At 42.9% G+C, this 22783-nt stretch overlaps 1 protein-coding gene across 1 annotated transcript in view; it reads right to left on the reverse strand.

Moving 5' to 3' along the window:
* The window catches only part of AKAP12 (A-kinase anchoring protein 12), a 111231-nt gene that overhangs the window by 36938 nt on the left and 51510 nt on the right, over positions 1-22783 (reverse strand). The window contains exon 3 of the mRNA XM_025294364.3: positions 11686-11800. Coding sequence (XP_025150149.3) covers positions 11686-11800 — 115 coding nt within the window. The remainder of the gene's footprint in view (positions 1-11685; positions 11801-22783) is intronic.

Below are 22783 nucleotides of genomic sequence, written 5' to 3' on the forward strand. Positions count from 1 at the left end.
ATTCCATCTTCCTTGAGGTACTCAAATCTTTTTTTTTTTTTTTTAAGTTGCGGTATGGGAACTCTTGTGCTCGCTTAGGCAGCACATATGACATGCAAATTCATGAAGCATTCCACATTTTGGGGGGCTTCCCTGGTGGCTCAGTTGGTAAAGAATCCACCTGCAATGCAGGAGACCTGGGTTCGATCGCTGGGTTGGGAAGATCCCCTGGAGAAGGGAATGGCTAATCACTTCAGTATTCTCGCCTGGAGAATTTCATGCAGTGTATAGTCCACGGGGTCACAAACAGTTGGACACGACTGAGCGACTTTCACTTTTTCTTTCACGGGAACTCTTAATCGAGGCATGTGGGATCTAGTTCCCTGACCAGGGATTGAACCCAGGCCCCCTGCATTGGGAGCATGGAATCTTAGCCACTGGACTGGTCCGCCAGGGAAGTCCTGACACCCACTTTTTTACAACTAACAATGCCTGGGATGTGGGGGTGGGGGTGGGGGAAATCTTCCACTTTATTTACAACAATTACTTAGGGCTTCCCAGGTGGCTTGGTGGTAAGAATCTGCTTGCCAATGCAGGAGATGCTGGTCTGATCCCTGAGTCAGAACAATCCCCTGGAGAAGGAAGTGGCAACCCACTCCAGTATTCTTGCCTGGGAAACCCCATAGACAGAGGAATATGGCCAGGTACAGTCCACCGGGTCACAAAGAGTTGGACATAACTTAGCAACTAAATAATAACAACAATGACTTGAAAAGTGGGATTTCTCCTATTTGTATCTCTAACTGCTCCATCATGTAAGGTTGTCTGCTTACCATCACGGTAAGTGGAGAACCAAAAGGGATGAGTAACAATTTGTCACGTGTCATTTGTCATGTTTTCTTTCATTGACATGGTCTTCATTCTATCTGATGGTAGTTCCTCTAGCAACATCCTTGATAGAGGACCTCCTTTCTATGCTTCTGTATCAATTTACTTTTCTACACCATTCAATTTTTTCAGTACTTAATCCTTGGTTTAAAGCAAACTAAGTTGTTCTCATGTTTGTAAAGAGTCTGAGAAATAAACTACTCTTTAAAAGTGGGAATATTGAAATTAAAACCCAGTTATGCTTGGCAAGCATCCATCAAGGACATCCATATCTGAAACATATACATCAGCCCTGGCACTCTTCTTTGAATGTGAGGCAGCTTGTTTTCTCTGGGGACGTTCTGCCTGCAGGAGAAAAGATGAAAGACACGATAAACGTGTCTTAGAGGGCCACGGTGTGGAAAAGGGAGCTGAGTTGGTGCTTTGTAGTTCCAGAAGGCAGCACTGGGAGCTGGCGGCAGTTGGAGGGGGTATATTTTCACTCCAGTGGAATAATGGGTTTCCTCCCCAAACCTTCAGAGTTTAAGCAGAAGAGCCTCCTATGTGGGAGCAGGAGCCTGGCATAGACAGCCTCGAAGTTCCTTCTCCCCGAGGCTTCTGGGTCCCAAACCCGGCTTTCTGGCTGTCAATCATGAACACAGGTGTCATGGGCTCAACCGCATACTCTCCAGATTCATACGATGCAGCCCTAACTTTTGACACATGGAAATGTAGCTTTATTTGGAGAGAAACCTTGCACAAAGATGACTAAGTTAAAATGAGGGTGGACCCGAATGCAATCTGACTGGTGGCTTATGAGAGGCCATTAGGACACACAGAGACACCCGGGATGAGCAAGGCCACGGGGTCAGAGCGAGAAGGCGGCATCGAGAAGTCAAGGTCAAAACTAACCCTGACGCCACCTTGGTCTTGACTTCCCAGCCTCCAGGACTGTGAGGAAATACATGTCTGATATTGAAACCACCCATTCTGTGATGTATTATACTGGGCGCCCCAGCAAACTAACACAGCAGGATAACTGCCTCATGCTTTGGTGTCAGCTGAAACAGGTCCATGTTAAGACACATTAAAGCAAGGGTTCATTCAGTTAATTCAATCTAGCATGTATCAGTTTTCACCAAAAGTAACTAATGCATGCATTGTTAACTGGCGGGGTGGGGTGGGGCTGCCTGATATATCACATTGTGAAAGTGAAAGTTAGTCACCCAGTCATGTCTGACTCTTTGCGACCCCATGGACTGTAGCCCATCAGGCTCCTTGGTCCATGGAATTCTCCAGGCAAGAATTCTGGAATGGGTTGTCATTTGTTTCTCCAGGTATCACACTGAACCTACTCGTTAATTATAAAAGCAGTTAACAAACATTCAAAGTATGATGCTTAAGAACAAGGCTCAAGTGATAGGCTAAAAAGCTGTAGAACTTAAGCTCTTCCAGAGATACATACAAATATAGATCAGAGGATGTACATTCTCAAAGCATCCTTTCATATAATACAGGGATATTGTGCTTGGAACATACAATGCCAGAACCATCTGGGGGATGCTATATTAGGTGAAACTGGGGCTGTTTTAAGAATTTCTTTGAGAAAACATCTAAAGGGTTTTTATTCAATAAATGCTAAAGTTAATGTTTCCATTCATGGCTTCATCACCATTAGAAAAACCATTTATTGCCATGGTCCCGCCAAGGGAAAGTCTGAATCTTGGCAGGTTATGTAGACAAGTCCATAGGCCATCTTACCTAGGCTCTTCCTCAACGGGACCAGAGCATCCATCCTATTCATGGGTGTACAGAGCATTCACCCTCTTCATGGGTGCCCTGGAAAACTGCAGCCATCTGTAGGTAAAGCTTAGCAGTAATTTAAGATTGACTGACAAGTGTTTGGGGGCCTTTATCAACAGCTTTCACTCATCTTACTGGGCCAGAACCAGCTGCTATTACATGCTTCCCATCTTACTTTGTGGCCACACTTAGGAAGCTCTTATCTTTCTTTCATACCTTAATAATTACATACGGAGACTTTCTTGAATGTTTTCCCAGCTGAACTTTTTGTTCATTAAAGTAAAACTTCAGGGACTTCTCTGGCAATCCAGTGGTTTAGACCCCACGCTTCCGATGCAGGGGTCACGGGTTTGATCCCTGGTCAAAGAACCAAGATTCCACACGCTGCATGTTGTTGTTCAGTCACACATGCCCTCCTCCCCGCAAAAACCCAACAAACACTAAAATAAAAAAGCAAAACTTCAAATCTAGAAAATGGCTTTTAAGATCAGACTGAAAAGAAGAGCATAAAAGTGTTTTTATAAAAAGGCATAATGAAAATGCCAAGTAGATCCCTACCTGCCCAAAGTCACCTGTGTATCTTCACTGGCTCATCCATCATTTGGTTATTTTAATGCCTGTATTTCCAGCACTACTGACGTGACTCAGTCATAGAATTTCAGAGATGGATGAGGATGTTCATTTTACAGATGGAAACTGATGCTCAATGAGATAAAGGGATGTATTCAACTCAAGGTCACAGAAAAAGAGAAAGGCAGCCTGGCCCGGGCTTTACTCTCCTGCATTGAACTGATTATAAAGGGGAGGATGGACAGAAGTCTTATTCATTCTTTCTCCCCCTCACACCAAATTTTTCAAGTTACAATGAAAGCAAAGTTTCATCGCCCTGGCAGACTTAAATATACTTCAGAGAGGGAAAAAAAATCTCTATATAGCTTGGTTGTTAGTTACTGAAAAATAAATCTGTGTTTCTTTAAAGATGAAAGCAACAGAGTATTTGTACCAGAAATTTGTCAATGACATAAGTAATTTCAGAGAGGCACGCTAAAAATATTGCTGCGGAGCAGAGGGCTGAATTAAAACCAGTTCCCAGAAACTGCAGACTGTAAGACTTTTGCCTAAGTTCAAGGCCTATTTTGTGAGTGTTTCAAAACATTACAAAACAGGATACAGCTTGAGAAAATGTCATGCAATAATACTGTATTTGAAATACCAGAGTGTTGGAAGGGAGACCCCTCTCTTTGTCTACCCAGCCCTCATATGTGATAGCATCGCTGGGAGTTATCATTTAATTGCAGGCAGGTCAGGGTCTGATTTCATGTTTCCAGGCAACACCACCTGGATAACCAATGGTGGGCACCTTCAGAGCCCAGCACTGAAAAGTAGGTTTGTTAGTGCTGATGCAACACAGGAAACAGAGCCTTGGATACACCTAAAGAGCTCTGCATCTGGGGATGCAGGGAATGAATTGATATAAAGGGAAAAATCAAACAGATCCTCCTCTCCCACATGAGTGAAAATGTAATATTGTTAACTCTAAGTTGAAAACTCTGTGTTTTCACTTATCCAAGTACTATTTGTGAGGGACTTCCCTGGCAGTCCAGTGGTTAAGACTTGGTCTTCCAATGCAAGGGGTGCGGATTTGATCTCCTATTGGGCAGCTAAGATCCCACATGCTTTGCAGCCAAGAAATCAAAACAGAAACGGTATTGTAACAGTCAATAAACACTTCAAAAATGGCCCCCATTAAAAAAAAATCTTTAAAAAATATTTTTTTGAGCACTTACTGGGCGTCAGACATTGTTCTACGCTCAGGGGACTCAACATGGAAACATACAAATCCCATCCCCACCCCCCATGCCAAGAAATCTCTGTTCTCACGGTTCTTTTGTAGAGACAGGCATACTGAATGCCAGATGTTGACAACATCTGACATAGAGAAAAATAAAGGAAAGAGGGTAGTATTTGAGCAACAGGTACGCCTTCATGAGAATACTAACAAGGTACCAGTCATGTCACAAACTGAAGAACAAAAGGGACTAACTCATAAGAACATTTCTTCCTGGCTAGGAAAGCCACCTCTCACAGAAAAGCAAGTATTTTGCAGGGGCGAGGGGGTAATCTTTGAACACCGACCTGGAGCACTGCTTGGGGTACTCAGTCTCCAGATAAAGTTATTAAACGATCAAAAAGCAAAGACAACAACTTGTAGCCCAAGAATGGATTTTCTGTAAGGTAACAAGTTCCACAGGGAGAGTTGTGAGCACTTGGAAATAACCTCTGGCCTTTCCCTACCTCAAAGGTTCCAAACACCAGAAGCTGGAAGATTCAAACAGCAAATTCTATTTGGCCAGGACTGTGACATCAGCACCATCAGAGACATGAAATTCTTCACAGTGCTGAAAATTCAGCTTGTTGATAACCTCCATTTTTGTTACTATATCTGTGGGGAATATATCAGAATGTAGGAAAGTAGAACCTTGAGAAAGGTAAGGAGCACACTCTCTTAAAGACGTCTGCTTCGGGACTTCCTTGATGGCCCCATGGCTAAGACTCCACGTTTCCATTTCAGGGAGCCCAGGTTCCATTCCTGGTCCGGGAACTAGATTCCACATGCGCGCAACGAAGATCAAAGATCTTGCGTGCCTCCACTAAGACCCGACGCGGATGAATAAATAAGACTTTTGGGGCTTCCCTGGTGGCTCAGTGGTAAAGAATCTGCCTGTCAATGCAGAGACACGGGTTCGATCCCTGGTCTGGGAAGATCCCACGTGCCACGGAGCAACTAAGCCCGTGCATCACAGCTACTGAGCCCCTGCTCTAGAACCCGGGAGCCTCAACCACTGAACCAACACACTCTAGAGCCTGTGCTCTGCAACGCAAGAAGTCACCAGAGTGAGAAGCCTGCAGACCACAAGAGAGTGGCCCCCACTCATTGCAACTAGAGACAGGCCCACGCAGCAACAAGCACCCAGCACAACCAAAAATAAATAAGTTTAAAAAAGACGTTTGCTTTAAATGACAAGATGGGGGATGGGGGGGATGGGGGGGTTGGGGGTTGTTGATTTTTCTTGGCGGTGAGGAGGCATTTTCTAGGACCACTCCCAGGTCAGAGGGATCAGAGCTTTGTTCCACGTGCATGGTTCCAGCAGAAACCTCCTCATCGCGCTGTTCAGCAGAGCAAAACCTGCTCGCCAGGGTGCTGGCTGATACCTGCGGTTGACCCCAGAGGAGCAAACGGCAAGGGCTGAGCTTCCAACAGCAGCTCCATCGCTTCTGGTGCAAATGCCCGCACTCAGGGTATGCAAACAGTATAAGGGATATGTGAACAAAAATTCAAAAACCAAGGAGAGGATCACCACTGTGTGTGTGTTCTTTCACACAAGCAAATCTGGCCTGGGAAGGATGGAGAAAACATAACATCCACGGGCTTTGTCACATTTGCTGTAGCTACTCTGCAGGAAGACAAATCTCCAAGAACCCCAGAAACAAATGCCTTGTAAGTGACACATTCAGATGGTCTCAGAGCACAGTCACATGACTGCTCATATACAGCAATGAGTTTTGGAGGCTTTAACAAGTATGTGATTATCAAAATAAAGAGGTCTTAAGTTTTTTGATTTTGCAATACTGACTTTCCTCATCTGTTTGCAAAGAAAATAATCTGATCAACGTATCAGTTCAGTCCGACTCTTGGTGACCCCATGGACTGCAGCACCTCAGGCTTCCCTGTCCATCACCAACTCCCGGAGCTTGCTCAACTCATGTCCATTGAGTTGGTGATGCCATCCAATCATCTCCTCCTCTGTTGTTGCCTTCTATTCCTGCCCTCAATCTTTCCCAGCATCAGGGTCTTTTCCAATGAGTCAGCTCTTTGCGTCAGCGGATACTTGAAAATCTAAAATTTTAATTTGTAGAAACTTGAAATTTAAAGTTGGACCCAGATCAAGATAGAATTTTTAAAAAATCCTTCTTGTTCAGGCACTCATAGAGATTCATAGAAAACCATATAAGCCATAGACTATAGAGCAAATGACAATCTGAGGTGGGAGGGTTCTTTGTTAAAATCAGTAGAATCAGGGACTTCCCTGGTGGTCCAGTACTTAGGACTCTGTGTTTTCACTGCAGGGGCATGGGTTCGATCCCTGGTCAGGGAACTAAGATCCCACATGCTGCTAGGTGAGGGCAAAATAAAACAAAATCAGCAGAAGATTTTCCACAAAACTAATGGCACTTGTGAAGCTCCTATGAATGCTGGGTGTGGCATGGCTAGATAGAGCTTTCTGGTTGGAAAAAAGTTGTATTTCTATATAAGCAGTTGTGATGAATGATAAATTGCCTAAAAAAGAACTCAGAAGGGACTAACTCCAAGGCTAAAGTTCAGTTCAGTTCAGTTCAGTTCAGTTGCTCAGTCGTGTCCAACTCTTTGAGACCCCATGAATTGCAGCACGCCAGGCCTCCCTGTCCATCACCATCTCCCAGAGTTCACTCAAACTCACGTCCATCGAGTCGGTGATGCCATCCAGCCATCTCATCCTCTGTTGTCCCCTTCTCCTCCTGCCCCCAATCCCTCCCAGCATCAGAGTCTTTTCCAATGAGTCAACTCTTCGCATGAGGTGGCCAAAGTACTGGAGTTTCAGCTTCAGCATCATTCCTTCCAAAGGCTAAAGTAACTTGCTATAAATTGCTTTTTAAAAAATTTTTTAATAAATATTTGTTTTCATGCTAATTGTATATTCTCTAAAAGAAAGCCCCCAGAATTACATAATCTTCAAGCTTCCTTCAACACACATACACACACACACACACACACACAAACATATATCTGAACCTTATTGCATAGTTTAGAAAATATTTAATAAGCAGATCTCGTTTTCTATCATTTAAAGAAAGGTTACAAGGAAACAGGATTTCATTTTCATTATGGGAAGAGGCTTGGTTCTGAATTACCAGTATTCCTGGTTTCAGAAAACAAACAAGCAAGTCAAAGTGGGAAAATATTGTGCATTCTGGCTGTGTCCAAATATTGTCTGTCACTTTAAATCAAAACCTTTCTAGGAGAAATGCCCCTCATTTGTAGCTTTCTCCTCTCCTGTCCATTGGTCCACCTAAGGCAGGAGCAAATGCCACTGTGAGCCAATCCTCCTAGGGACCAAAATGGCTCAGATCTTTTCTTACTGAAATGGGCAAGAGCAGAAACCAAGGTACCCCAAATCCTACGGTTAAGCATTACATACCAAATTATGTCTTTATTTACATTGCAGTAAGCTGATATGCAGAACAGGCATATCTGACTTTTTGTAACCCCATGAACTGCAGCACGCCAAGCTTCCCTGTCCTCCACTATCTCCTGGAGTTTGCTCAAATTCATGTCCATTGACTCAGGTGATGCTATCCAACCATCTCATCCTCTGTTGCTCCCTTCTCCTCCTTCCCTCAATTTTTCCCAGCATCAGGCTCTTTTCCAATCAATCAGTGGGGACAGAATCACTTTCGGTAAAAATGTTTGCTCCTCGGAAGAAAAGTTACGACCAACCTAGACAGCATATTAAAAAGCAGAGGCATTACTTTGCCAACAATGGTCCATCTAGACAAGGCTATGGTTTTTTCAGTGGTCTTGTATGGATGTGAGAGTTGGACTATAAAGAAGGCTGAGGGCTGAAGAATTGATGCTTTTGAACTGTGATGTTGGAGAAGACTCTTGAGAGTACCTTGGACTGCAAGGAGATCCAACCAGTCCATCCTAAAGGAAATCCGTCCTGAATGTTCATTGGAAGGACTGATGCTGAAGCTGAAACTCCAATACTTTGGCCACCTGATGCAAAGAACTGACTCATCTGAAAAGACCCTGATGCTGGGAAAGATTGAGGGCAGGAGGAGAAGGGGACGACAGAGGATGAGACGGTTGGATGGCATCACCGACTCAATGGACGTGAGTTTGAGTAAGCTCTGGGAGTTGGTGATGGACAGGGAGGCCTGGTGTGTGCTGCAGTCCATGGGGTTGCAAAGAGTTGGACATGACTGAAGGACTGAACTGAACTGAATCACAGGGCTGAAAAGTGAAAGAAATCCCATCTGGACTGAAGAAAGATAGCCAGATCTCTAGTAAACGTGCCACAGATTAGATAGGATTCCAGGCTACCTGGGATGTTCTGGGAACAAGGGCATCTGCTGCAGCCTCTCCCTTCTCTTATCAACACTCCACACCAGTCAGATCGAAAGCCCCCTCGAGGCGTATTTCAGTGATCTGCATTGCCGGAATACTTTCTAAACTCCCCTCAGCTTTCAGAAGAGCTCTCTGACCCAGCCCCTTTTCCCTTCTGCGTCTTCATTCTGCCCCTTGCTCAGTGGACAAGCCTGTGGATGTGTCCTGCACAGCTCGTGCTTGGGGAGCTGCTGGTCTGGGTTTAAATCAAGACAGGACCCATCTCATCGCGTTACTGCTAGAGGTCATTCTGCACAAAAAGTGCACCTCCAGGACCAGGATCCTAAAGGAAATCAACCCTGAAGGTCTGATGCTGAAGCTGAAGCTCCATTACTTTGGCCACTTGACGTGAACAGCTGACTAATGGGAAAACACCTTGATGCTAAGAAAGACTGGGCAGGAGGAAAAGGGGGCAAAAGAGGATGAGATGGTTGGATGGACATGAGTTTAAGCAAACTCCGAGAGATATTGGAGGACGGGGAAACCTGGCATGCTGCAGTCCATGGGGTCGAGGAGTCGGACTCGACTGAACAACTGAACTGAACTGAGCCGGGACCCACAGTAAACGCTTGTGAAGTGTCAGCTGTTTTATTTCCCACCCCCACCCCTTGGCTGGCAGCCCTTGTCCCAACAAATCTAAACCCAACCTCCCCTCAGGCCTCAGACCTCATCCTACTCCCTGATCTCAAACAAGGGTTTCATGAGAGCTCTAAGGAGCTCTTGTCTCTTGCAAGATTCATTAATCACCATGTTGCCTGGTCTTAACCTCATTTTCATCTTAGGGATCCTTCCATGTACTTGCTTGTCTCCCCTGATGGGCCATTTTAGCTTTTTCCATCTTTCCTGAAGCACGGGGCACAGTGACTTGGCTATGGAAGGCTCCAAAAAGGCTGTGGCTTGATTTGTTTCAAAGGTTAACCATGGGAAGGACAGAGCGTGGGACTTTGGAATCTGAGTTGGGGCCGTTCCAATTATTTTGTAGAGATCATTTGAAACTCTGACACAGGCTGTGCAGATCCTCCTTGTGTGAGACTATGTATTTCTAACTTTATAGGGAGCCTGCGGTGCTAGAGAAAGATCACAACTCCCACCAACTTCAAAAGCAGCTCCCTGCTTGCAGCAGCTCCACAGGGGCGTTGAACACAAGGAGAAACAGGTTCCACATGTTAGATGAACCTCATCTCACCGAGGCAATGGCCAGTCTCCTTTCACAAGACTTTTCCCTTCATTTGTCTTTTTCACATTACATGTAAGCATCAGTTTACCATATGCCATCATTCTGTACATCCACAGGAGTTGTTAAATCATTCCTTTATGACTAAACAAAATGATGAGACAAGAAACAAGAACAAAGGAAAGTTCTTCTTCCCTTGCAAGAGCCCGACTTGTCAAGGTGCTTGATTCTGACCCTGAGGTATGGTCCCCACCCCCTCCATGGGCTGAAATCAAACCAGTGATAATGTGGTCTCACAGATTTGCTTTCCAATAACCACCCCTCTATGATTTCTGGGATAAAGGTTATAACATGCGCAGTATATTATAGTTGGGGCAAAGAGGTGTGCACCCTGAAATATGTTGTTATTGTTCAGTTGTTAAGTTGTGTCTGACTCTTTGTGACCCCATGAACTATAACACGCCAGGCTTTCCTCTCCCTCACCATCTCTTAAAGTTTGCTCAAGTTCATGTCCATTGAGTTGGTGACATCATCCAACCATCTCATCATCTGCCACCTTATTCTTTTGCCTTCAATCTTTCCCAGCATGAGGGTTTTTTTGAATGACTCAGCTCTTCCCATCAGGGGGCCAAAGTATTGCAGCTTCAAGCATCAGACCTTGATGAATATTGAGGGTTGATTTCCTTTAAGATTGACTGCTTCAATCTCCTTGCTGTCCAAGGGACTCTCAAGAGTCTTCTCCAGCACTACAGTTTGAAAGTATCAATTTTTGGCGCTCAGCCTTCTTTGTCCAACTCTCACATCCATCCGTACATGACTACTGGAAAAACCATAGCTTTGACTATAAGGACTTTGTCTGCAGTGATGCCTTTGCTTTTTACTATGCTGTCTAGGTTTGTCATAGCTCTCCTTCCAAGAAGCAAATGTCTTCTTGAAATACACACTACTAGAAAGAATCCACCTGCCAGTTCAGAAGAAATGGGTTTGATCCCCAATTCGAGAAGATCCCACATGCCACAGAGCAACTAAACCCACGCACTACAACTACTGAAGCCTGTGTGCCCTAGAGGCAGTGCTCAGCCACAAGAAAAACCACTGCAATGAGAAGCCCAGGCACCGCTACTAGAGAGAGGCCCTTGCTCACCAAAACTAGAGAAAAGCCCAGGCAGCAACAAAGACCCAGCACAGCTGAAAATAAAATACTTTAAATACATTAACAAAAAGAAAGCAGTATAGACTACCAGAAAAATCTTCACAAGGGCAGTAGGCTACTCTAGAGTGAGAAATACTGACTCCTAAACCAAGACCCCAGCATTTTCAACAAGAATCCAACACCAGGCAAGTGGTTGGAACACGGCAACAATAACAACAACAACCAAATCATGGTTTCAAGATAAGGATGCCTGAGAAAAATGAAAAAAAAAAAAAAAAAAAAAGACTTCATTTCATTATAAGCATTGCTATAACCTCCTATACCTAAATATGGGGGCTACAATGGATTGCTTTTGTTATCAGTATGATATTAACAGTGTATGACAGGTAACACGACAGGGCAAATTCCGCCTAGGTTGTTTTTAATTGTCCTCTGAGGACTCCCTGTTGGTGTTGTTTGCCTTCCATCCCCTGGCTCTACCCAGAGCCGGGCAAGGCGGCTTACCATCTGTGACAGTCACTTCCTCCTCTTGGCCAATCAGGGCTTCCTCCTGGAGGCCGAGCTCGCCTTGCTCAGCTAAGCTGTTGACGGTGGACAGCTGGCCATTCTTCTGCAGGAGCTACGGGGAAGACAAAACCATGTAAACTTGATTTCAATCTTCATGACCAAGTTAGAAACAAAACTGTAAGTTCAAGAATATAAATCATCTAGAGGAGAAATGCAGAGAAATGGAGGGTTAGTGACAATGAAGATGTAAGTTTTTCTTTTTCTTTTTGCCCATTGGAATGATCCAGCTATCTTACAAAAGATACAGGGAGCTATAAGTCAGCAGATAGGGCTTTGTATCTGGGTAAAGGTACACACCATTCATACATTCATTCATTCTTCTGGAAACCACTCATAGGCAAGTTACACATACCCATCATTCCAGGCCTACTTGAGATGTCACAGTGACTAAGGCAGGTGTGGTCCCAGATGCTTTGAGCTTACAAACTACTATGGAAGACATGCATGTGTGCATGCTAAGTCGCTTTAGTCGTGTCTGACTCTTTGCGACCCTATGGACTGTAGCCCACCAGGCTCCTCTGTCCATGGGATTCTCCAGGCAAGAATACTGGAGTGGGTTGCCAGTTCCTTCTCCAGGAGATCTTCCTGACTCAGGGATTAAACCCAGGTCTCCTGCTTTGCAGGTAGAGTCTTAACCACTGAGCCACCAGCGAAGCCCTGGAAGGCAAGGAAGGCAGACCTCTGAAAAACATTTTTTACTTTAAAATGTTTCCTTGTGATTAGATGCAGGGTATGCATATTTGGCTGGAATATACCTAAGTGACAAGGTGCCCTTCTCAGGGAAGAGGGCAGACATTTAAATAAATTACAGCTATGGAAGCTATCATGCAGGAGGAATACATACAGCAAATGACAACAAACAGAAGGCCATGACCTAGGCTGGGGACAGGGGGGTTGTTAAGGCTTCTCAAAGGAAGTAAAGGGAAAGCTGAGCTCCAAGATGCCGGAGCAAGGGGTATGTGAGCAAAAGGTAAAGGGGAGACAAGTGAGAAGGCCCTGTGGTTCAAAGGCTAGTGAACAAAGAAGAGAAACCAAACATGTCTGTTCATGAGTCATTGTCCTTAAAAATATTACTAAAATGCTCGCTTGCAATCACCCCCATATGGATAGCCCATGCACGACAACAAAAGACCCAGTGTGATGAAACGAAGATCCTGTGTGCTTCAACTAACCAAATAAACAAACAAATAAATACTTTTTAAAAATAAAGTTTTAAGCCAAATGAAAATTGCACAATAACCATTAGGAACCTAAGAATTTCAACAATGCTTTATTTCTCATTTGCCTTAAAACCAAGTTCGGGGAAATTCCCCAGTGGTCCAGCGGTTAGGACTCAGAGCTTTCACTTCCAAAGGTCTGGGTTCAATCCCTGGCTCAGGGAACTGAGATCCCATAAGTCAAGGGGAAGCCAAACAATAACAACAACTTAGGGAGGTGCTACTGTTCCATTTTACAGATGAGGACACTGAGGATCAAAGTGATTACAGAAGGGAAGGCTGGCTGACCACAGGTCTCACTGCTCAGCCATGGCCCAAAGGCCAGGTTCACCACCAACTACTTCCAGGGAATTTCCAACAACAAATTTTTGGAGGACCTGTTACCATGCACAATGACAAAATGCCTTAAAGATTTTTCCAAAGAAATCTCAAAGCTTGCCACTTTGTATGCATCATTTCATGCTGTTTACAGGCCAGTGGAGTACCCTGGCCAAATCACTGCATTCTATCAGAGTCTTGAAGGGACTGGATCCAATTCAAGACAATCAATCCAGAAGGCTTGCACAGTGCTGAAATTGATTTCACCTGGCTGTTCCCTGCTCCCAGCAAAGATGCCCTTCAACTGTGAGAGCTGCCTCCTAAAATAATATCACTGTACTTTAATGCTCTCACTACAGATGGGATCACTGGCTTCAAAATGCCCATGCTGAGTCCACGTATTAGACACGATGCTCAGATTACATTTCCACTTAAAGTCTTCTCTTACCAAAATATGAAAGATGGGAGTTTTAAATGAAACTTAAAGACAAAAGCACGGGAGACTGGGGTGGGGATGGGCTCTCCACAATGCTCATCAGCAAAAATGTTGGCATTTAAGAGTATTTTAAGTAAATTTCACTAGGTCCTATGCCCAAGTTAGACATAGATTTCATTAATAATGTGATTAAAAGCCAGTGGGGGAAAGCAAGAAATGCGTATTATTGTGGGCTACAAGGTCAACAACTGGGCTTCCGGTAAAGAATCCGCCTGCAATGCAGGAGACATGGGTTTGATCCCTGGGTTGGGAAGATGTCCTGGAGAAGGGACTGGCTACCCACTCCAGTATTCTGGCCTGGAGAATCCTATGGACAGAGGATTCTGTCAGTCCATGGGGTCTCAAAGAGTCGGACATGACTGAGTGGCTAAGCATAGCACAGCACAGCACACGATCGACCAAAAAATGTTTAAATAGACACCATGACATGGCAACCTAAGTGGGGGAATAAGAGACAGTTAATCTAATATCTCGCTCTCAAGGGATAAAAAGTTGGTTAACTGTGCTTCTAGTTCAGGATTCAGAACTCAAGTTTATGATAAAGTCTAGAGTTCTACAGAGTTTCTATGATTCTGAAAGATTTCTCATAATTCTTCGTGAATTGTCAAATCCAAGACATCTTCAGAGGGAGCCAAATTGAGTACCTTTAAACTTGAGAGATTCTATAGGCACACATCTCATCTACTCTTAGAAATTTTACACATATATCATGATGCACCGTAGATGATATAAAATAAAATGTATCTTTGAGATCACCCGCCGTCCTTCTTTATCATCAAGTGTAGTAAGGAAATTGTGTGGATTTCTTATTTCCAGTGACCATGCGGCAACGGTCTCTACCTCAGAAAACTGCTGATAACTTTGGTGAAAATTTACAACAATGATAGTACCAAACCTGAATTTTGAGTTTATTTTTTATATGTATAGCTTGGGTCCAGCAAGGGGGCGTTGTCTGGCACATTCAAGCCTGAGGCACACTAGCGCTACACACAATGATACACAATCTCATGTGCTCTTACAGATGGGTAATTCACATTTTTGCAATCCAAAATATGTATATGTAGTGTATTTTATTTCTTTTTCTCCCATTCTCAACCAGCTAATAATTCATACTATTATGAAGGGTTCAGGCATTTCTGAGAGTTTTCAGTATGTTAAAATCACCTTGAATCACAAGAAATCTAACCCATGGTTCCTTAACGGTTAAGTTCCTTCTGTCTTTTCTATGAGTGTTTATATGCACACAAGCTTTTTTTAATTAAAAAAAAAACAAAAGGAAGGCTTCTCTAGTGGCTCAGTGGATGAGAATCTGCCTCCAATGCAGGAGACACGAATTCGATCCCTGAAGCAGGAAGATCCCACTTGCCAAGGAGCAACTAAGTCCACGCACCACAGCTATTGAGCCTGTGCTCTAGAGGCCAGAAGCCAAAACTACTGAACCCACAGGATGCCACAAGTGAAGTCTGTGCGCCCTAGGGTCCATGCTCCATAACACTAGAAACCACTGCAGTGAGAAGCCGGTACACCGAAACTAGAAAGTAGCCCCCCACTCTCCGCAACTACAGACAAACCAGCACAGCCATGAAGACCCAGCACAGCCAAAAATAAATAAATAAAATTAATTTTTTTTAATGGAGGATACATGCTTTTATAACCTGGCTGCTTCACACATTGCAGAGGCATTTCTTTGTCACTAAACACACAACTGACTTGTCCTTGGTCTTTCTTTTCTCTGTAACTCGAATGCACATAGATGACAAAGCTTTCAGTTAAGCCCGAAAAAACCCTGAAAGACATACAGACACAAGTCAGTGATCCACAGGATGGGAAGGGCTGGAGCCAGATCAGATGAGAAGGGTATTTAAATTAGGGAGAAAAACGGGTGGGATTGAAGTTTTCAAACTCATTCACTCTGAAGCTTCCTCACATAGCTTTATCCATCCACCTAGTTCTTAATGTCAAAAGACATCTCAAAAGATGAGAACTGGACTTCAAAGGCATGCTCTTTGCACTAAAACACAGCTAGCACCAGAAAACTTATTTTCCCACTGGATTTGTGCTTCAAAAACCGTAAACGCCTCCTTTGAGCAAATCAAAACCCTAAATGTTTTCAAGCTTATATCCCTTGAGTGGGTCAGCCAGAGTTTATTCCCGTAAAGTATTACCACATTACAACTAAACAAGCTTCGAAAGAAAAAAAAAAATCCCAAATGCTTCCAACAACAGTGTTTTCCTTCTCATTCCTCCAAGAACAACAACTGAAAATTTCAACATGGTAGCCAAGGCATGGATTTCCCAGGCAGCTCAAGAAGTAAAGAATCTGCCTGCCAACGCAGGAGACGCAGGTTTGATCCCTGGGTTGGGACGATCCCCTGGAGTAGGAAGTGGCAACTCACTCTAGTATTCTTGCCTGGAAAATTCCAGACAGAGGGGCCTGGGGGGCTCCAGTATATGGGGCTACTAAGAGTTGGACACAACTGAGCGTCAGCACGCAAAGGCATGGCAGGACAGCTACACAATGTTTCTGCTTCGTTGGTTTTTTTTTTCTTTCTCCATAGGATGGTCCACAGCTTGCCCTGAAAGCCCTGGCAGAGTAGGAGTGTCAAGCTCTTTAAAGAACATGCTGAACCATGAACACAACAGATGAAATTTTGACAGCTATCAGGACATTGGGAAAGAGGAGGTGAGCCTGTGAACCGTTTCCTTCACAGGAGCGATGCTATCGGCTCCACGTGGCTCCACGTTCTCACTGGAAGACCAGCACAGGTGGGAGTGGCTAGAGTCCTGCAGCCCGCGTGGCAGAACAGGCTGTGGGCAGTACAATTGCTCCCAATAATGACAGAAAAACCCAAGAAGGAGAACTGTTACACGGCTGCCACCAGGAAAGAGCCAGCCTCTTGTCAATATGAGGAGGACACATGCACACTGATGAGAATAAAAAAGATAACTGGAGAGGAGTTTAAATCCCATGACAAAACTTCTAAAGAAAACTCTTCAGTGTTTTTTTCTTCAATTCTCATAGAAAGTGTTTGGAAAGCAAACCTTAATTTTAAAAGGTCAAACAGAAGAAAGCAACAACAACAACAACAAAAAAAACAGAGAATAAAGTAGTAAATATCTTTGGAGAACAATTTGGAAACAGCTATAAAAACATTAAAGTGTGCATAACCGTTGGCTCCACCATCCCATGCCAATAGATACGGCTTTACATACCCAATAATTTATAAAAGCACAAAACTTTAAGAATCCATCGATAGAGAGGAAGAGTTAAAATACCAGATATCCATGTAACAGCGTTGAAAGGAATAAGGTAAATTTTAGTAGTAAATCTGCTGAAGGGGGCAGATGTCCCCAATTCAAGCAAAGAAAAGCAAGATGCTAAAGAATGTTTGACTCCTTTAAGTGTTTAAAATAAAACAAAAATAACTCACTAACAGGGAGGGAGCGGGGCAGAGGAGAGGAAGAGTGTTTATTCCAATGTTTGTACAAGCATATTTTTTCCAAGTCTGGAATATAATATATTCTAAAACTTTATTAATAGCCATCTCTGTGGAATTTCTGTTGTTGTCTGGCTTTATTTTTCGGAGAGCAGTTAGGGGAACAGATGTTGCCTTAACTTCACTTTATGATTATAAAGGTGAAAATATTAATACTTTCATGCCTAAGTCCACAGGTTCTCAAAAGCCATCAGGATACTATGATCCTAGCTTTCCAGGGTTCATAAATCTTTCCAGATCATCTGAGCCAATGGACCAAACTGGCCTCATGGAGCTTTAACTCTTCTGTTCATTGTACCTCTAAATGTGATTAGCATATTAATGACTTCGGTCAAGCCATTACACAGAAAATACTGGGGAACTCCCTGGTGGTCCAGCGGTTAAGACTCCACGCTGTCACTGCTGAGGACGTGGGTTTGATCACCGGTCAGGGAACTAAAATCCTACAAGCCACACTGTGCAGTCAGGAAACAACAATGGCTCAGACTGTAAGTCACCACCGTGACAATACCAACCAGCCTAGGTTATGTTTATGTGAAAATTTCCCCTCTAATTCAGGTGCAATTTACTGAACACTATCAGAATCAGATCAGATCAGATCAGATCAGTCGCTCAGTCGTGTCTGACTCTTTGCGATCCCATGAATCGCAGCACGCCAGGCCTCCCTGTCCATCACCAACTCCCAGAGTTCACTCAGACTCACGTCCATCGAGTCAGTGATGCCATCCAGCCATCTCATCCACTGTTGTCCCCTTCTCCTCCTGCCCCCAATCCCTCCCAGCATCAGAGTCTTTTCCAATGAGTCAACTCTTCCCATGAGGTGGCCAAAGTACTGGAGTTTCAGCTTTAGCATCATTCGCTCCAAAGAAATCCCAGGGCTGATCTCCTTCAGAATGGACTGGTTGGATCTCCTTGTAGTCCAAGGGACTCTCAAGAGTCTTCTCCAACACCACAGTTCAAAAGCATCAATCCTTCGGTGCTCAGCCTTCTTCACAGTCCAACTTTCACGTCCATACATGACCACAGGAAAAACCTTTCGTTTTAAAAAGTAACCATTTCTATTTTGAATGAATCTAACCAGAAAACTTTGCAAAACCCAATTACAGGCAGAAAGTTTTATAAAATTCAGGTCTGAACATGGTATAAATCTTTAGAACAGAGAAAGGTAGAGAAGAGGGAATGGTTTAACTAATTTAATAGAATTGGTCCAATTCTTAACACTTAAGTCTGATTCTAACACTAACGACCCTTAAGGTCACTGTAAAAACAAAACAAAAAAAGTCAGAGGATAAACAAAAAAATTATAGCTTAGAGTCAGAAACAATTTCTAAGTGCCCCAAATATGGGAGGAGGGGGTGGTTACAGCATGTCTTCCAGGGATTAAAAATGCTATTAACAAAGCACATGAAATAGAGTTGCATTTTATGTTGTGACATTAAACTGAAAAAGCAAACTAAACAATTATACATTCAATATGATTACAAACATACACTAGAACATACCCCTAAATAGCCAAACATATGGTAATATCAATATTACCAAATCACATGTGCCAAATAATCACTGGGGACGAAACTATGAATTTTTTATATCTTTATTTTTCTGGTTTTCTGTGTTCTGAATCTAATTCTTTTGATCACTTTTACAAGATGGTAGGGAAGAAGCTTTTCCTTCATGAAGTTACTTCGTTTTAATTTGCTTATTGTTAGTATGGCTGGGAGACAGTTAAGAAAATTTTTGTTTTACTGTGAAGTATTTTAGTTCTAATTTCTGCCAGTCACATGAATTTTCATGGGAAAAGAGACCTGCTTTAAGATAAAAACTTGACAGTGAAAAATCATTTCAGGAGCCTTTTCATAGAAACTAACCCCTATTCACTCTTCAACCCTGGATGACATGGTGCGTTCAGAAGCAGAGAGAAGGGCTGGGTGCTCCTGGGCATGATGAAATGCTTCAAATCTAGGATTTTTTATAACTGTCCCATCACTGTCATAGGCTGACCCTTGGTGATTCCAGGTCAGCAAACAGGAGGAGCTAGGAGAGCTAGCTAGAGGGTCACACACCTGCCATTTACCTGATCTGTGGCCTCAGGAATGTTATATAGCCTCTCATATGCCCTTCTCTTTTTCTGTAAAATGAGATGTAAATTCATTTTCACCCACCACAGTGAGTATCTGGAACATCACCCCGCATGTTAGGTTGCTAATAAGTCAACTATTAATGTAAGTGTTTAGCAATTTTTGCTCTACCATTTGCTCAATAACTTCAGTCTAATGGGGATGACTTGTCCCCTACTCATCTCCCTTCTAAAATGAATGCTCCAAGGGGACTTCCCTGGCGGTCCTGTGGTTAAGACGCTGTGCTTCCACCACAGAAGGGTGTGAGATTGATCCTTGGTTAGCAAACTAAGATCCTGCATGCCACGAGGTTCAGCCAAAAAATAGAATAAATAAATACAGTTAGACAAAATAAGATTGGCAAAATGTTCATTACAGTTGAAGTTGGGTAACGGGTACATGGCATTTGTTGTGATTCTCTACTTTTGTATATATTTTGAAATTTTCCAGAATTAAAAGAAAAAACTTATTTTCTTTAGTGAAGTTTCTCAGAGTTTTTTGAGATATTGCTGATAAAATCTGTATAGTCAAGAAAACTTCAATGCTGTCAAGAAAATTTAAAATTTTTTAAACAGTAGAATGTTTCACCCCTTGGCAAGGATTTAATTTCTAATTAGCTCAAGATATACAGTAAGCGGGGTTTTCCTGGTGGCTTAGATAGTAAAGAATATCCCTACAATGTAGGAGACCTGGGGTTAGATCCCTGGGTCAGGAAGATCCCCTGGAGAAGGGAATGGCTACTCACTCCAGTATTCTTGTCTGGAAAATTCCATGGACAGAGGAGCCTGGGATCACAAAGAGTTGGACACGACTGAGCGACTAACACTTTCACTTTCTTCATATAGTAAACAGGGCTAAGGCAATTCTCAAATAGTAACACAGATATATTTCTAGTCTATGAATTAAAAAAAAAAATACTTAAGGCATTCCATGAAAGAAAAATGAGGAGAACTTTTAACTTTGCAAAGCTTTTCAAAGAAAGAATATGAACTACTTATCAAATTTCAGAGGCTCTGTCAAAACGCTGTGCCAAAAGCTCTCTCAAACCACATGAAATAGAGAAGAGCATGTACCCCAGGTCAGGAGTGCTTCCAGTGACCTCTAAAAATGAGACGTCCTTGTCTTCAAGAAACTAGCCTTTAAGATCTCTTTTTGATCTGTTTTCCTCCTTGAAGGAGGACAGACCCTCCTGTCAGTGTGGCAGTCGCCCTACTTCTTAAAATATTGATGCCCCGAAGCCTCTCATCTTTAAATAAAACCTCTGTTTGTTTTAAATTTCATGCTACTTTTTTTCCACTCATATATTCAGCAAAACCAAACCAGCATACCAAAATATCCCCTTACTGGCTGGCAACATTGCTTTAAACGTGAGTGAGTTAATTCAAAGGACCTTAAGAGACCAGCATCTCATCACCATCAACCAATCAATTCGGCCCCTCCCCTCCAGCTCCACCCAATGACGACCGTGGTCCAGCGGTCTGACCCTGCACACTACCCCCCTCCATCCTGCTGGTCTTCACTTAGAAATCCGACTGAGTCCGAGGTGCTATTCAACTCGACAATGTCCCCCAACCCTCAGCCAGAAGTGAAAATATTGGCCAAAAAGCCATATTTCACTAAGTGTGGACCTAATTGGCTTAAGTAGTCTTGTTGTGCTGCTGTTTAATTTTATTCATTCCATTTAATTCAAGTGGAAAAGATTCTCACATTCAGGATATAAAGATTAATCTTATTTTGCTTTTGAAATTGTACTGCTCCCTATTAATGAAAAGTTTCTGGAACATTATCAGCACAGCACATGAGAGCCACATGGGGAAGCGTGCATACACCAGCTGGAGAGCTTCTGGGCACTGCCTACCAATCACTAGTTTTCCTGTTTCTCATAGTTTTCAGTAAAATTTGTGAAGATTTCTATAACATAGTTTTAAAAGGAATAACACAGACTCACCCCTGGATACGAGAAAGAATGAAAACAGGAGAGATCCGCTAATGTCACTAGTTTGCTTTTAGCCTCCAAAATTAAGTTTCAATTCAACTGAATGGTTCTACTCTAATATTCAAATTGTTGAATGTCTTAGAAAGTAATGTATCTCACATTGTTTATTTAAATCCCAAGGGACTTGGACACTTCACGTGAACTCATTAGGAGTGAACTTATTAGGAGTGGTGTCTGCAATTTAGGCCTCTAAATCTCAAAGATCAGCACTTTTCAAACTGGTATTGAAGAATATCAGTATACCAGATGTATCAGTGTCTGTGCTCCCGGCTTCTCTTAGAAGTGCTCTGGGTTCAAATCAGCTTGGGAAACACTGACCTAGATAAAGTTAAGTAGATTTACTTAGAATCTGTTGTTGTTCAGTTGCTAAGTCGTGTCCAACTCTTTGCAACCCCACGGACTGCAGGATGCCAGGATCCCCTGTACTTTACCATCTTCCAGAGTTTGCTCAAATTCCATGTCCATTGAGTCATTGATACCATCCAACCATCTCATCCTTTGCTGCCCTCTTCTCCTTTTGCGCTCAATCTTTCCCAGCATCAGGCCTTTAAAAGTGAGTTGGCTCTTTCCATCAAGTGGCCAAAGTGTTGAAGCTTCAGCTTCAGAATCAGTCCTTCCAATGAATATTCAGGGTTGATTTCCTTTAGGATTGACAGGTTTGATCTAAATTCTAAGTCCCCCTTGGAAGGGACTTAGAATTTAGAGACTCTTCAATGCGCATCCTGAACCTCTAAGAAAGAAATCATTATAGTATTTTCTAAAATGACTTGCTCACAGAACCCTTTTAGAACCACATCTATTAACATCCACCATAAGTAAAGACACCAAGATAAAACGCAGTATGTTTTAACAAATAACGTTTCAGTCAAACATTCCCCTACATTAAAAAGTTATAGTTGTTTTAAAAAGTATTAAAACTCCTGGGTTCTCTGGGAAAGTATGCAAAAGAAAACAAAGAGCTCTGAATCTGGTGAGATAGGAGATCAGCCATGCTGATTTCAAGCAAAGGGAATTTATAAGCTCTCTGCTTGAGATGAAGAAAATAAAAAGTACCGTTAACCAATGACAGTAATTCACTGCATGAAGATGGGTGACCACAATCATTATGTGAAATGCTACCTGGTAATGTCTAGCGCCCCCACAACATTGAGGTCTGTATCATACTTAGGACAGAGAGATGCTTGATAAACAAAAGTTAAGAAACCTAAGTGGGGACTTCCATGGCGGTCCACTGGTTAGGACTTCTGCCTGTCAATGCAAGGGGTGCCAGTTTGATCACTGGTCAGGGAGCTAAGATGCCACATGACCTAAGCCTAAACGCAGCCCCCCCCCCAAAAAAAACCCAGAATGTAAAAACAAGAGAAGCAATATTGTAACAAATTCAATACCAACTT

Source organism: Bubalus bubalis, chromosome 10 (genome assembly GCF_019923935.1).
Source record: "Bubalus bubalis isolate 160015118507 breed Murrah chromosome 10, NDDB_SH_1, whole genome shotgun sequence".
NCBI classification, from domain to species: Eukaryota; Metazoa; Chordata; class Mammalia; order Artiodactyla; family Bovidae; genus Bubalus; species Bubalus bubalis.